Below are 17399 nucleotides of genomic sequence, written 5' to 3'. Positions count from 1 at the left end.
GTGATGGTGTCTTTTGAACAGCACTCTGCAGCAAACAGATATTTTCTGCTTTTTAACTCAACACAGTTCTGTTTCTCTTTTAGTTTTAGAGTAACTAAACCTTAAACTCAACTCACCCCAAGCAGATTGTCTTCTTTGTGTGCCTTGTACAAGTAAATGTTTTCTTTTATATTTATGAACAGACTGTAATACAAATTGTGTGCCATAATTAGTTTCAAACACATTTTATATTTGTCCTGCCATAAAATATCCCACAGGAGGTGTTTCTCAAGTAATGGCTGTCAACTTTGATTTCTGGCTGAGCATAAATCTGAGCAAACTTACCACAATGTGTGGTACAAAGATTATTTTTCTCCCTCATATCAATAAATATGGCAAGCAAAGCTTTACAAAAACCCCTCTCAGAATGAGTTTTTATTTTCCCTGAGATTCAGCACTGAGAAAGATTATGAAAAGGCTTGACTACAGTGTGGCATCCTCAATATGCTATTTTCCTATCAAGGTTTTTACTGTAGCAACATTGATATATTATCTACAGCAGATTATTTTTACAACACTTCATTTTTACTTCTTGTAAATGTATGTGTTTATATGAAAGGTCAGAGCAGGAATATAGCCTGGCACAACACTTGATTTTAATTTGAAAATGACTCACACAACTTATGATAAGATTAGGAAACAGAGAAGGGAGATTGTACAGGTCAATGGGGAGGAAACACCACCTTGAATATTGCTGGCTTTTTCTCAATGTTCCAGTTAAGTTTTAATTAAATTGTTCAACAATTATGTTGAAAAAGCCGTGTTGTCTTTTTTTTTTTTTTTTCACGGCAAAGAACATAAGAGGTGGGAATGTTGTGAAATAAAGGGAACTAATTACTGAGGGAAAGGCTGTAGATATGACTCAACTACCAATGAGTTCAAAAGCCTTACAGCATTTTGTATAATCAGTCTGGGATGAATGTTTCTGTTTCAAAAAGTGTTTCATTAAAGCAGCTCCATTTTTACACAAAAGAATGGCATCTTTGTTTATTTACCTTTTATTGCCGGCTCAAGACTCAAACGAGCAGCAGAGCAGGAAAGAAGCAGAGGAAACCCCAACACAGCCGCACCTCTGGCACGCTCAGCTGAGCCCTCAATTCCCAGAGACCTGGGAATTTCTCCTGCTCCCCCATCCCCCTGGGCTGGTTTGCACGGGAGGGGAGGGAGAGCTCCAGGTTTCCACTCAGGGAGTAAGAAAGGGAGGAGCAAAAACAAGAGGAACTACTGAAAAAATATTTTAAACTGTAGTATCCAAATTCTGTATAAGCTAATGAGGCCAGCTGTTATTAAAGCGTTTAAGAAATGAAACAAAAAATAAACAGCATGATGTGTTTTCAGTTCAGCAACAGAAGACTGGTATCCACACCATCTTAGAACTCTGCATTCTAGAAATTTGAATGCAGTGTTATCTTGTACCATGTTGCCTGATTATTTCCCAAGCCACAGAGTTCCAAATCCTTTCTTCAGAAGGAATAAAACCCAAGAAAAGAGCCCCATCCCAGTCACTGCAGCACTTGTAAGCCACATATGGCAATGCAATACCCAAATGTGTTCATTTTCTCTAGATTAACATTCATTACATAAAATAGGTAAAGAAAATTACTCAGCTGTGGAGAACAACATTCAAAAGTTCAAATAAAAGGCAAATAAATTAGCAGCTTAGACTTTAATGAGCATGTAGGGGAACAAAGAGGGGGGAAATCACTGACTCAGTTGTTATACTCCTCAGCAAAATATGCCATATAAACTTATAAATCTAACACATTCATTCTTGCCCCAAAATTATAGGATATGCTCTTTGTTTCTATGTACTGCAATTTCACAAAAGACCTGCTTTTTCAATAAAATCAGAGACTATCTTGAGTTGGAAGGAACCCATAAGGGTCATGGAGTCCCCCAGGACTGCCTACAACTAAACCACACATCCAAGAGCATCACCCAGATGCTCCTTGAACTCTGACAGGCTTGGTGAGATGCCACGGCCAGTTCCCTGGGGAGCCTGTAGATGATAAAATAATGAAGAAAGAACAATAAACTGCAGGCAGGAAATGACAAACCGGACAAGAATATCTTAGATATTCTTAGGAAAATAGATCTAAAAACTTATTACTATTTAAAAACGCATCTTGCAAAAGGAGATGTGGTTCTGCCTCTCTACTGGTTATGAAGGAATGCCCAAGGCAAAACCCACTTCCTGTGCATTGTATATTTTCCTGACAGATCCATCAACAAAACCCCCTTTCCCTCTGGGAAGATCTGACCGTCTGGGACAACATTTAGACCTGCTGCTCCAAATCAGTGCCTCAGGCTCTACGAAACCTCTGTGTACCAACCACCTCAGTGTGGTGAAATCTCTGCTCAGAACTGTCACATATGACAAGAGAAGTGGAAACATCTGTGAATTCATAATCCAAAGGAACCAGAGAGAAGTGGAAAAGCAGGATGAAGAGCCATCCTGCCACTCTTGCAAAAAATACAGCAGAACGGCTCCATACCGTGTTTGTTACCAAAGGATGTGGGAGAAGGAAGGGTTCAGAAGGGATCTCAGTCACCTGCTGTCCCCAGGGCTTACCTGAGGTCCCACCTGTGGTAACAAAGTGCCAGCCAGAGTCTCAGGACAGACACACAGCAGTGGCAGCTTAGGGACCCTGCACAAACAGCCACCTCACAGATTTATCCTGACCTTGCAGCAGTACTTGAATCCCAGCTGTGGGACATACACTGAATGGATTCGATTCTACAATAATTGATGCTTCTCTGCCAGGCTATTCAATCAGCAAAGAGCCTCCCTCCAGTCTCTCAGTGTTTCCTCTCAAGAAAGAATTCAGGAAAGAATTTTTGATTAGAAAACCTAATAAAAATAAGGAAAAAATGACTGCAGAGTAACACAGGTCATGAGTAAAGGTCATGTGTGTTATTTTCAAGAATGCATTCATGTCCGTAAGGGACTGGGAATCAGTGCTGGCTCAGGTATGTGAAGATCACGAGTCACAATCCCCCTGATTTTAGGTGAATTCAAAACCCTTCACTAATCAGCACACAGCCTTGTGCATCATCTCCAAAGACAATAAACACTTTGAACACATCATAAAGGACTGGGGTGAAAACAAACCATAAAAGTAACTCTTGCACTTTAATGGCTGTTCAGTGTCTTCATCAGCATTTGATCTCTTGAAGATCTGAAGCTGGTTAGCTGAAAAATTACTACCTCCCCATCTGAGAATCCTCCAGCTCACCATGACAATGCTTTCAAGTGGTCACCCAGTCTCATCCCCTGAAAGCTTTCCAAATGGCTTTTAAAACAGGCAGTAAATGGGAAAAAGGAATGGTGTGTCACAGTTGCTGCTTCACACAGCCCATCAGTGGGTTTAGGATTGCTGTTTGCACCTACCATTTCCTTGTGATTTGGATAGAACGTCTGCTCGATTAGAGGGAACTTCTCAGGACCCAAAGTTTTGTAGACAGACACCAGCTGGGCAAACTGTAAAATAAAGCAAAACAAAACAGGAAGCTTAGGAGAGAAACCACATTATACCCAAATGATCTCACACTGTCGTTTTGCTTCTTGTCTTTGGTGTTTCACAAACTCAGCAAACCCACACACCCAGTACACGTGGCCTCTCTCCTCCTCCTTCCCACACACACCTTTTTAATCCATCCAAGCTGGGATTTCATGTAGAGATCAGCACAGAACAACATCTCTAAGAGTTAAGCCCTCACAGGTACAGAAAATGAAATATATTGGAACACTGGATTTTAAACTGATTTTGTGATAATAAAATTATAACTTCACCTTTTCTACTATCTTTAATCTAAAGATCAGGTTTATAATTAATTTAGTTGTCTGGCACTCCCCTGACATTGAAACATGATTTTGCAGAGTTGGCAAAGAGATAAAAGCAGTAACTATGCCACAGTAACAGGTCAGAGGAGGAACAAAGAGGGGAATCTAAATTTCCTAGGCTGCAGCCTTGTAGCACATGGCCACCCTTCCACCATCAACAAAGATGTGGATAATTTAAATGGCTCCATGTTATGCCACTTCTAGTAATGTCTATTATACAATATTCCAACATATTATTCTATTAATGTTTCTGGGCCCTTCTGGTGGCACATCCAGCCTACCTGTGCTCTGGACTGCAGTAACTTAACAGAGAAAGCAAAACAACATTTACAAGAGACAAAGAATTCTTTATTAAATAGAAATGTATTTGGGGGCTGTTCTTTCTCTTTAGTAAGCAGATAACTCTTCTCTTGTAGCAGTTCAAAACTAAATCACTCCTGAGCCCGGGGCTGAGCAAGGAGGTTTCCAGGGAGCAGGAGGGCTTTGGCAGCCACAAGCCCAGTGTTGTTCCAGGACTCCAAAGCTCTGGCTCGGACATGCCTGTGATGTGTTCAATTGTCACCATGCCAGCATGAGACATAAACAACTCAGCACAACACTTTGAATAGTGGGATTTGCTGGTTGCAAACAGCACAAAAAGCAGAGAACAATAGAACCCTGTCCATAATGCAGATAAAACACCTCTCTGAGGAGAGACTGAGGGGGCAGGGAGAGCAAAAACTCTTTAAAGGCAAAAGAAATGACGAAAGCTTTGCATGCATTTCCAGCTGGCACAGAGGATTTGTTTAATTTAGTGGTGTTTACTTAGGTTTGGTAAAATACATCTTTAAATTTGGAATTCTAGTGGCAAATACCATAATGATGAGTAGTCTTCACAAAAAGCCTACAAAATTGTACCTGAAAAGTGTGCTGTGCAAATCAGACCTCAAGGAAAGGAAATATTATCACAGCTACCAAAATAAGGTGGTTTGAGAATAGGACTCCTGATAACTTACTAGTTATTGCTGTTCTTATGCAAAATCCAAATTCAAAATGTCACAAGCAAATCCTTCCAATTAAATACAAGATTTTTGCCAAGAAATTGTTAGGTTAAAATATATCCATTTATCTAGCTTTAGGTAAAAAACGTTTTAAAAAATCATATTACTGTATTTCCTGTGATTCTTGGTCTCTTTTCCATTTTCACTGAAAGGGAGAAAGGACAGTGAGAAACTGACACTGTTTTTAGGGCTGGTGGCATTCATGCAAGAGGTAAGAAAGCTGTAATTCAGATTAATACTAGCAAATGCTTGTTTACTTCAAATAGTATCAACCACAGACAACACCCATGCATCCCTCTAAAGTATCCTCTACTCCAGTAATTAAGCTATGAAATAGCCAGTAGGAAAAGAAAGTTTCAATTTGTGAGGCAGAGGAAAGAAATATCTCTGATTTCCCACCGCCAGGGATGATTTATCCTTTGCCCCTGCTGTGATGCTGCTTCACCTCCACATCTACAACTCTCAGAATCTCGTCAAACATTTCTTCCCCAAAGGGCATCTTGATAAATTCAACCTCAATTCACATAGAATTTTTTGCATCCACAAATTCCTAGAAATATTTATTACTTTCCCTGATTCCTACTGGGCTATTTATAAAGGGGAATCTCCCTAAAATTTTAATGAGCTTCTATCAATTTTTAAGTGTGATCTGGACTATATCTTTTTATATTTTCCTGCTGAACAGCCAAAGCAAATCAATACCAGTCCTGGGCAAGAGCATCATCTTTTTAAGATGATAAACTACTGAAGTATCTAATCCAATGTTGACTGTTTTCAGACATGGGATGTTCATGAAGTAGAAAATACTAATAGATCCATTTTATATTTAAATGAAATATTTTATATGCCAAAAACCCTGGGAGATTTTAATAATTACTTTATAAAAATAAAGTCATCGAGCTTAGTATTCCAGCAGAAGTCTTCTCAAAATCTTTAGAAAAAAACAAGGAAGTGGAAAAAAGTTCTTAGTTTAGGTAGCTGAATTTACTTCTCATTTTCAAATTTTGCATCTTGTTTTCAGATCAAGGAGGAGTGACCTTAGGTCCATGTATTTACAGTTTTCAGGGTATTATTTTAAAAGGAAAATAGCTGGATTTTTTAACATTCACTGTCATGCCAGCTCTTCTCTTTTCTAGCCAGGATTAAATGCTTTCTCATCCAGGCCTATAGATTGTTCCTCCACAGCAGAACAGAAGAAGGCCAGCTGTACTTTTTCTCCTCTCCAACAAGGTATGACACAGATGAGAAGAAATACTTAGTCAAAAAGACACTTATTCCCTTTTATTTCACATAAAAGCTTCTGAGATTTCATCACCCTAAGACTGGAACACTCTGAATTTCACTGCACAGAATGGGCTGCAACCAAGCAGTAGCTACCAAAAATCCCTTTGCTAACTTCATAACAGTCTGAATAATTACTTTGCTTATCACTTTAGATGAGTTAAAATGTGCTTAATTACACCTGTGTCATCTCTGAAAGGCTCAGATTTGCTCCTGAACAAACCACACAATCTTTTCCCTCAAAGATAATTAGACTTGATATTTAAAACTAATTACTCCAGATGGTGCTTTGTGTTATCTTGAATTCCAGCACACCACTAATCTCTCTGAAGAGATCTCAGGCTGAAGGATTTATATCATTCCCCATTTCTGTGGGGAATTTCCTGGGATGTTGAGCAAGATTTTCATCCAACAAACTGCTTCCCATTTCCTGCAGTTGTTCCCTGCCAGGGCAGCACAGCACAGGCAGTGCATTACTGAACCTTTTGTCACAGATTTCCCTTTGTTGGGAGTGTTCATTCCCTGTCCTTGCTTCTGCTGGCAGTGGGAGAACTCCAACCAGCCATCTAATATTTCATGGTAACAACTAAAACAATCCCAGCATTTTCTGGGTAGTCAATCCAGATGGGCTGGCATTCTCTAAGACAGAGAAACAGGAAAACTTGGATGGTTGGACACTCCTTGAATCCTCCTGTCATAAAAAAATAGCACTTTTAGCTGAGACTTATCTTTGGCCTCTCTAAGGTGTGGGCACGCTTAAGGAGTGAAGAAATTCTACACAATTCTGGTTTACTTCCGGATTTCCACACATAAATTTTCTCCTTACCAAATGTATTAACGAGTAGCATTGTTTGTGAAATTCCTAAAGGAAAATTCCTCCGTTTCTAATGCGGTTTCAGGATTCACCATGGGAGCATGGATGATCATATGTGAGCCTGCTGATCCCTCAGCTTTTTCTACAGTGACCAGCACAGGTCCCTTGGAGGGTCTGCAGGTTATGAAGCTGAAAGATGAGCTGGGTTACATTATAGGCTGCTTATGTTACAATTCTATTATAGGAATCTAACAAAGAAAACGACACATTGACTTTTTCACCCCCTTCAGATGGCACCATGACAAATACCCTGAAGTCCAGTTTTAGGCTGAAATGTCCATTTTCAGGCTGAGGCTCAGAAATGTGGTTGGTCATTCCAGAAAAGCATAATTGCCTTGTAAGAGATGTTCAAAAGCACAGACCCAGAACCATCAGAGCAAACATATCAGGGGTCCTCGGAGGCCAGCAGATTGAGACACAAACATTTCCTACCCTTCAGGGGGAGAAGGAATTAGGCAGTTGTGTGGAAGGGGCCAGGAGGACACATTTGGCACATGTACTCTGTGGGAGTCAATTTACTTTAGCTAAGTCTTCATTATGCCTGAATTTTAAATACAGTTTCTGTATTGTCTTTGTGTTTGTTTGTTTCTTTGGATGATTGGGTTTTGAAATTAATATTACCTGGGAAGTATCTGGATTATCCTTTTTACCCTCTCCATGTGCTTCCTTATTGTGATTGGCCAACATTTCTTCTCTTACACCTTAGTAAACATTAAATACTTTTCCAGAAGGGTGAGTTCATACACATTTGATTTGCTATTTGATACCTAATAGGAGAATGGAGGGGAACAGACCACTGACTGCAGCTTATGTACTTTTCTCTGTCAGCAGGAGCTGACAGACAACTTAATGGAAGTATCCAAACTTCCAAAGTCAATTCAGAGTTTGACATGGCAACTGAAAGGTGGAACAGTGCCTACAAATCAGTTTGGGCACATTAACAGAATACAGAAAAGATGGGAACTGACAACAGAACTTGGTGTTCCTCCAGTGGTTTTCCATCATGATCCAAAGCCAAAGACAACACAGTTGGACTATGAATGGAAAGATTCCTGACATGGACCCTGCTCTGGAGTTCAAGTGGTAGTTTTATAACACAGATGATGTTCCCTAACCCTCGTGCAGCCCAGCATCCCACAAGAGCAAGGTGGTGATCTCTGCCTTCCCAGCTGAGCTCTCTCCCCTACTGGACTTTTCCCCTCAAGCCCTGCTCTGGGACTCAGCATCTCTACCTTCCACCTTTGACTGCAGCTGATATTTCCTCACCTTCTTCATCTTCAGCTCCATCGACCCCTGGGGTTCTTGTCTGAACCTCCTGAGCTGCTGCTCAGCCTGTCTGGATCGTGCTGACCCTTCCCAGAGCGCTTTGGGCTGTCTGCTCCAGGTTACCCAGCATTTCCAAGGGCATTATTTGGCTCCTGGACTCCCCTGCAGCATGAGCACTGCCTCTGAGAGGCACAGTTCTCCCACTCTCATCACTGCTGTAATTAACTGCTGGAATATTTTCACCTTGGAGTTACAGCAGATGAGATACAAACCATTAAGAGCTTCTACAGGATAAAAAAAAAAAAAAGCCTTAAATAAAAACCTCATGCCCTTGGAAGAACTGCATGAACTCACCTACAAATTACCACGCTGCATCCGTGACAGAAAAAAACTGTTTTCTACAACAACAAGCAGGATTAAAAAAAAACCCCAAACAACCAGAAAAGGGTCACAGTTAGAGACACAAAAACATCTCCTCTTGGCTTGCAGGGCTGGGCAGCAAAGCATCTGGCAACGAAAATCACCTTGGCTGACAGAGGAAGAACTGACAAAATGTGTAAACACTGAGGAAGGCGAGACTTAAGGAAGACACAGGGATTAAAATGAAGGAAAACAGCCTACAAGCATAACAGGAAGAAAACAGATCAAGACATGTTTGTTAGAAAAGAATTCGCAAAAAGTAATACCACGATGCCTACCTAGATCAAGAGGCCTTCTGGAACTCTCTATTCCAGAAGGCAAAGTTACAGAGGGAAAAAAGAAGCTTATGGAAGTGAGAGGCTCTGGGAACTCCTTCCTGGGTGCTCCTGCAGCAATGAGAACGTGCACTTCACTGCTGTGGGAAGATGGAGTTCAGGGTTCTGATTGAGGAAACATTTGTGCACCTGTTTGTCTTGATGGGACTCGGGCATGTGCTTAAGAACTTTTCAAAAGGGCTTGGGGCTCACTACAATAGAAAGATATTTTATTGTTTGTGGGTTTTTTGAGGGATGTTAAGGTCCTGAGACTTTCCAGTTCAAATAGTAGTTTTTTATAAAAAAACTGAATTCAATGAAATTTCACAGTAGAGGAAGAAATCAGTGGTGGATTTCCATGGTAAAATTCCATTCCAGCCAACCCACTTTCTGTGAAGTCCAGCACAGAAAGTCAGAGGACTTCTCTGAGGTACTTGATACCCAAACAGTGCATTTTTAAAAACCCCAGCATTTTAAACTAAACCATCAACTAAACACTCTTCAGAGAGCAGGTGTGGTAGTTACCACACCTCACAAAAGAAACCAGGGCAAGTACAATTGGCATCCATTTAGGATGGGAACTGGAGTAAGGATAGAATCCAAACATAAAGGAATGTCAGCAAGGAAAGCAGTGGGGAAGATCAGCAATGGTGGGACTTCTGGAGATAATGTGGGGAAACAATACTTGTGTAGAGGGAGAGGGGAGAGGATGGAGGGGGGATTGTCCTCCTGATGGAGTGAGTACAATGGGAGGGGTTTTCCTGGATGGGTGACAAATTCCTTTATCAGGAAGGGGAGTCCTCCCCTCCTGATTCTGCTCAGCACTGAGTCACCATGGTCACACATAAAAGAAGCAAATATAACCTCTACCTAGATTTTGACTTGAAAAAAATGATCTTCCAAGGTACTTAAACAGGGAATATAACACACAGGTTTCCTTTTTAATGACATATTAAGATTGCACAAGAATTCAAACCTTATTTTCATAATCTGGCCTTCAGTTATGGATATTTGCCTTAAGAAAGCCCAAAAGAGGGTTTCTGAGTTTCCATACTGTGGCAGGAACAGCAGATAAAAAAGGGGATATGAACCACAGCTTTACTGTCCTGTTTTTCAGATTAATTTTACAGCCTTTCTTTAAATACAGTTTCTTTCAGTAGAAGGTAAGAAATGGTTAAAAGTCTGTTTGAATTTTCTGCCACTAGAAATGTTCAATGCAATGAAAGTTTGCAATGGATGTCAAGAGCTCCCACTGCTGCTTTTTGGTGCAGAGAACAACAGGGAAAAGTGGCAGCCATCTACCGTGAAATTCAGGGATGCAGTTAAAAAATCTGAGCCTACTTTTGCACGAAATGCAGTAAATGCTGGTCAAAGCAAAATATATCTATTGTCACTATTTCCGAGTCCTTCAGAGCACAAGCAAGCGTTGATGAACACAGAGCTGTAAGAATTACTGTCTGTATGAACAGAAAACAAATCAGCACCACACTGAGCTATAGTCATTATTTAAGGATCTCTGCTTTTTTCAAGGAATTTCAAGTGAGCTTACTTATTTTAGGACAGAAAATCAGTAAGCAGGACTGGAATATACCCTTTCTATTTCAAGGGCTAGATTAAACTACAGCAGCTCTATAAAGAGGTGCAAAGAGCAAACACACTGCTAGGTTTCATGTATTTAGATTTCTAGTTATGCATTTAAATTAGTAACTATTTATGAAATTTGCTCCAGTTCCGTGTTCAAACCCGGTAGTAAAATTGTCTTTTGAGCAGAAAGCTTAAAATGTTTTCACTTTCCTTCTGACACAGTTTTGTGAATTTACTTTCAGCTCTTGCACTACAAAGCCATCAACATGTTTTGCTTTAACTGGCAGACTGGGCAAAGAGGCCAAAATCTTCACTGGCTGACAGAATTAAACTGCAGGTTTTATGCTGAAGAAAGCTGTGCTCAGAGCAGAGCTGGAGGAAAAGCACCTGTGGACAGTTTGTTCTCTGGTTGCCCTGCAGATACACAGACCTCTGCCTTCACTTTATCACCCTTCATACGAATAAGGGTCACAAAGACCTCTCCCACTGATGTAAATATTTGCTAACAGGCCAATGGAATTTGTTACAGACCATCACATGAGGCTGTTCAAGCTCTGCCACCCATGTCGTGGTGTCCAGTGCCTCAAACAAGGAACTCTGCCCTGCCTGAGGGACACAGCTCCAGGCTCCAGTCCTGGATATAACAGATATTAAACTTGAACATCCCTAAATGTCTTCTCAGATTGCAGGTATGCATTCTTTAGCCTTGACCTTTACGAAGATCCCCTCTGGCATATAGAGGAGAGCAATAAACAGCCAAATTCTATCCCATTGTTCAGCATTATTGCCCAAATCTTGTTTTGGGTAAGGAGCACAGAATTTTCTTATAGTGCAATACATATTTATAGTTTCTTTCTTTAAAGCCAAAAATGGACAAGCATTGCAAATCATAGAATCATAGAATTAACTGGGTTGGAAGAGACCTCTAAGATCATCAAGTCCAACCCATGATCCAAGCCCAGTGTGATTACCAGATCATGGCACTCAGTGCCACATCCAACCTTGTCTTAAAAACCTCCAGGGACAGTGAATCCACCACCTCTCTGGGCAGGCCATTCCATTGCCTTCTAGATTTACAGTAAATAGGTTTTAAAATACTTCTCTTCTTGCACACATTCATTTTGTTTGTTATTCACTCTCCATAAGATATTCTGACACAAAATTGAAACTCATCTACGTGATTGTATCTTCTATTAGCATATCTTCAATAATTTGTGTTAACAGGATGCTGGAATGAACAGAACTAGTCTCTTTTCTCTGCTCCTCCCTGTGGAGTTCCAACAAGTGTCCTGCCAGTTCCCAGTCTGTTACTCAATATTATTAAAGTATAACTTGAAGGTGAAAAAGCACAAGGGGATAACTTTGAGCAGCAACACATGAATGAGAAAAAAAGGTGGGAGAGAGCACTAAAATACCATCAAATAGCAAGAATGGGCAGATAGACCTTCCAAAGAAAGCAAAGCAAGAATACAGAAATCCAGTAAGAGGAGAAAGATGAAGACAGATAAGTAGAAAATCATCTGCAAAAGAAAGGCAAAGCAGAATATTGCTCGTGAAGGCTCAGAATTGTGTAAGCTTGGCAAAAGGAGCAGAAAAGAAAAATGTCAACAAACTTGCAAAAAAGTATTTGGCCATCTGCTCCCAAACTGTAGGAAAAGAAACAAACAAGAACTGTGAGATTACAGTACTACCAAATCTGACAAAAGGAAAACTCATAACCAGCCTCCCCTCAGAACGGCTGCAGATGAGCAAGAAAGTAAATTCTGGCATAAGAAAGTGCTCTATGGAACTTCTCTTACACTTAAAACCCTGAATTACAATAAATGCCTTCAATGAAGCAGAGTCTGACACCTGAAGATAGTTCAGGACAAAGTGGGTTCTCATCTGGAGCTCTGTGTAAAAAACTCCAGGACCTTTCAGCTGTCTCAACATCCTACAGGTATCTCTGCCTTCCACTCTGCCAGCCTTCGCCCAGAAAACTCTTCCTATTTGGTTCCTCCCTTTGCCACATCCCTGGCCGATGGATCAGTGTGTCACCATGGCAGCAGTGGCCTTTGTCGAGGCCAAGCCTGCTCAGCACCCAGCTTTCCCTCCCCACACTGACAGATGCCTCTTCCCAAGCTGTCACCGCTCTGCCACAGCTCCACACACCACAGTGGCCTCTCGACCTCCCTCTGTGATTCCATCATCAGTATTTCCAGCTGAACACAGACCCTTCCATCCCCGTGGCAACAGCTAATTAAGGTCACAGTGCTCAAGTGCAAATGATTTTTGCAAACCCATCATTACGTTGCAGGTTTTGCCGCCTCGTTCACCAGAGTCAATGTGTGATTTAGGTATCAGCACATCCTGGCAGCCTCATACCCCAACCCCTGCCATGCAGTCACACACAGTTTTTCTATCCAACTGCAGCGATTCTGTGGTCTCTGCAGTGCTGAAACACTTACCTGTCAGAACCCAGGAGCTGCAATCCAGCTCCTTTAATGCATGTAGTTAGTACAGCACAGTGCAGGCCTAACTGAAACTAAAACAAAAGAAAGCAAAACAAAACAAAACAAAAACACAACAAAAAAACTATATTCTATCTACAGCAGCCACGGACATTGAACCTTGCAATCCCTGACAAGTAAATCAGTCTTCCTGTTTAGTGTACTCCACTTAATACTCCATCCCTTCCTAATTCCACTTACTAGCATATTTTTAAAATATTATTTCCCCAGTCTGAATCCTTACATTTTACCTATTACTGCAAGCACTGACATCATCATCACATTTTCCAGTTACTTCTGGCCTCCACAATTAGTTATTTCACCCACCTACAAAGAACCACAGAATCATTTAGGTTTGAAGAAACCCCTAAAATCAAGACCAACCATTAACGTGCTAAGTCCATCACTAACCTCCATATCTACATGTCTTAAATCCCTCCAGGGATGGTGACATCGTGTACTATGAGAAAGTTTACATACAACCTTTAAGCCTTAGTGAAGAAAAGTCTCATTTTTTTCTGAAATGACATTTTCAAAAGGAAAACAGAGATAATTAAATGTCTAGATTGCTACTTTAAATAATATCAAATTATAACTTTGGGTAATTAGTTATGCTCTTTTTGCTCTCAAATTTTCTTTTCATAAGTGCTTTACAATAGGATCCACACATCAGACAGGAGTGAAACTGTAAGATGGACTGGGAATCCATCTAGGATAGTATAAGTTTTTGCCTCACCTTAATTCAGTGAAGCTGTAAATTAAACTAGATAAAATTTTAGTCTCATTTGATTGAGGCATGTCACACACAAGACTATTCTCTTGCAACATGACAATGCAATGAGACATTCTACTGTGTTGAGACAGGGGCATGAACAGATGAGGTTCCTCCACAGCTCTGCTTGAACTTAGCAGTAAAGAACTCAGTCTTTATTTATAAAGCTCACACTTTCCCCCTAACTAAGTAACTTTCTGACATTCCTACTGGCATTTAAGTGAAATTCATCTCAAGGCAGGATCATGAATTTTTCATGAGGTAGGTGGTGTTATCACAGCAGTTAAATAACCCAAGCACTGCAACAACCCCAAACCATGAATATGTTTCAGTACTCAAACATCTCACCACAAACAGTCATTTCAACATTTTCTTTGCCATATTGCTCACACCTAACTTTTCAAAGGGCTATACAATGCTCTGAACTTCTGACAAGCATTTGAAGGAATTATGTATGTCCTGACACCAGAGAAGACAAGCTTTAAGACTTCAGTATGTTCCTGGCAATCTTTCCACCACACCCCATCTTCCAGTAATATAACTCAGGTCAAATACAAATTTGTTCACTGTTTATTGGCAAATGCACAGAAACCCAGCTGTATCTGCAGGCAGAGCACAAAAAGAGTTCTGCTGGAAAATTAAGGGCAGGTGCTTCAGTTTGTGATGCAGGTTATGCATCTGCCCTCAGGGTTGAAAAGAGATGTTGTGCATCTGGAGCTGTGAGTTCTAAAACCACCAAACACCTGACACTCTGAAGAACAGCAATTTAAAAACCAAAGGTCTTGTATTCTCATTTTATTTGAGAGCCCTTTTATAAGTAGTCTAACTTCCCAGACTTCCCTTCCTAGTTCTATACTACTCCTAATTTTGCACTGGTGTAAGTAAGATTGATTGCCCTTCAGTATTTCCCATTCTTTAAAAGCCCATTCCATTGCACACCCTTTTTTTTTTTCTTTTTTTCCCTGCTGTTATCCAAGTTGCAATTCACTTCTGCCACTCAATGAGAATTTTTGCAAAACCCAAAGGTACAGATATGGCAATGTGTAAGGAGGAATTATTAATCTACTTTTTATTGCATCATCATTTCAAATAAATGCTACTGGGTTTGCTTCCCAGCTTTATTGTATACAGTGAATTAAACCATTGAGAAATACCACACAGCTAGAAAATGTAATTTATGAAAATAATTAATCCAGCACTGTTCCTTATGTATTCTGTTCAGTTATAAATGCTCTATTAATTATTTATTCCCTCCAGTAGTTTGCTGCTACATAAAAGTATAATAAAATTAGCCACAAAGAAGTATATGTTCAAAACTGCTGACAATTTTTTGGATGGATTTTCATTGTAAATGTGAAAAAATAAACATCTTCAAGGCAATAAGAAGTATTATTGTAAAACTTTTCTTCAGTGTGAAAAATACTGACAACTGTTCTTATCCAGACATCAGAGAAAAAAATAAAGTTTACTTATAACATGTGGGATTCTTTAAATTTCTGTCAGGTCTTGGACAGCTGAATACATCTTTTAGGGGAATAGTGACTGCACCATGGATAATCTGTGGCTAACAGTGTTTGGTCCTCTATGAATCCAAAAGATCACCATATTCTATCTGCAGCACTACAAAGCATGTAAAGATAAACTGCATTGGCTTCTCCACAAAAAGCAGCCCAGACCAGTGACCCTCCAGGTGTAACTGCGAGGAGCAGCTCCTACCCCCCTGACACAGGGCTGTGAAAAGGGCTCTGAAAGCAGGAAACAAGTGGCATCAGATTTCCTTGCTACAGCATGGCCCTCAGAATTTCACAGGCATGAGGAAAACACTGGCTAAAGCCTGTTTAAATTATGCTCAAAACCACAAATATGAAAAATATTCTCAGCTTGCTTTTCCCAGACAAATTGTGAATAAAAACCCTCTCCTCACTTGAGGAAGTGTGTTAGCAGGGCACAGCCTTGCCCTTAGCTTTCTCACTTAGAGCACTGGTTGTACTACAAATATTTTTTTCTCTCTGTCTCCACACTGTCTCTTTGGAAAAAAAAAACCCTATATAAGTTTACTTTTTATTCCTTTCAGTATTGCTTCACTGCTCAGCAAAGTAACTTTGCAGTCTGATGGTCAATATTCACGAAGGGGAACTAAACCAGCAGTCAAAAAAAGGCACTATCTGACTCTGCAGCAGTAGCAGAAGTTTTGGGTGCATCACTTACCACCCAGGGTTTGTCACAGAAGTTGTAGATGGACTCCAGGGAGTTGACACTGGGGATCCCAGCGTACTGCATCCCGATGATCAGGTTACGGAAATCCTCATTTTCGGCCATACTGAAGGAATGTTGTCGAACAAGGACAAAATCAGGCCTGAATGACCTAGCAGGGAAAAGAGACATTGCTGACAGTCAATGATATAAGTGCTTTTCCTTCAAGAGCAAAATATTCAAGGGGAAAAACTGAGGGATAGAGAAGGGCTGAAAGAGCACTCAAACCAAAGGTAAAGGCTACAAGATGGAAGGAGTTGTGATGGCTCTGTGAAAATCTGGACTGCATCATTTTTCAACTGATGTTCAGAAAACATCAGCATCTCCTCAATAATGTGACTCCATTAGGAGGAAAGAGAAATTATCATTGATTTCAGGTTGTTTCCCTGAAAGAAAAACACATATAAAAATCACATACATAAACTCTGAGCGTGTTCTTAAGCTTGTGTACTCCCATTTCTGAGCAAAGACAATCAAAACTAAAGCAGGCAGGCAAATGGCTCTGCCAGAAACGTAAGCTTTTTGGGAAAAAATGTTTTTCATAACTATTGTCAGGCTGTTTTTAAAACAGCAAGAGATGAAACAACACCATTGCTGCCGAAAGGCATCATACCAAAATGGAGAAAACCACAATTAAACTTTTGATCAAGAGATTTGTCAAAATGAATTTCTAAACTTACAACTGCATTTTTAGCCCTCTTTTCCCTCTTGAATCTAATGAGTGTTTCCCCTGCTGCAGTGTCTGTGGTTTCCTGCCCTATCACCCTGCACCTTTGAGAGCAGTCTGACACCACTTTCACTTTACTCAATCCCTGACTTGTAGCTGCTGAAGAAGGTTGTGAAAAACAGAAGAAATAGCACAACGGGACAGAGCCACCAGCACGGGGCAATTTGCTCCTAAACTTGACTGTTGAAAGAGTTTCTTCTGCATTACAATTTTATAGGTAGAAAGAAACCCTGAGTAGCTTGAAGCTATCAGCTTCCTGAAAGAGGTGTAACTACAGGGTAAATTAGAGCAATTATTTACATGTCTTGAATAAACACAAGCTGTATATTGGAATGAGAAACTCTGAAGATCACAAAATGATTCAGAAATCTCACTCCAGGAAAACAAACCAAAATAAATCCATGTTTAAAATTGCTTTAGCAATTTTGAGATTCCAGCCTGAATGCAGTAGTCAAAGTAGATTTGCTGGATTCTTAACTTGGCTTTCAAACCACTG

The 17399-nt window shown here is 40.3% G+C and overlaps 1 protein-coding gene across 1 annotated transcript in view; it reads right to left on the bottom strand.

Moving 5' to 3' along the window:
* SYN2 (synapsin II) overlaps window positions 1–17399 on the bottom strand; it is a 168435-nt gene that overhangs the window by 83646 nt on the left and 67390 nt on the right. Inside the window, exons 4-5 of the mRNA XM_027887417.1 lie at window positions 16132–16288; window positions 3431–3520 (exon numbers count right to left, since the gene is read on the bottom strand). Of these exons, the coding sequence (XP_027743218.1) occupies window positions 3431–3520; window positions 16132–16288 (247 nt within the window). The remainder of the gene's footprint in view (window positions 1–3430; window positions 3521–16131; window positions 16289–17399) is intronic.

This window comes from Empidonax traillii, unplaced genomic scaffold, assembly GCF_003031625.1.
Source record: "Empidonax traillii isolate 1590-97213 ecotype Southwest subspecies unplaced genomic scaffold, ASM303162v1 scaffold209:size809316, whole genome shotgun sequence".
Taxonomy (NCBI): domain Eukaryota; kingdom Metazoa; phylum Chordata; class Aves; order Passeriformes; family Tyrannidae; genus Empidonax; species Empidonax traillii.
This window is presented reverse-complemented; position numbering and strand designations above follow the sequence as displayed.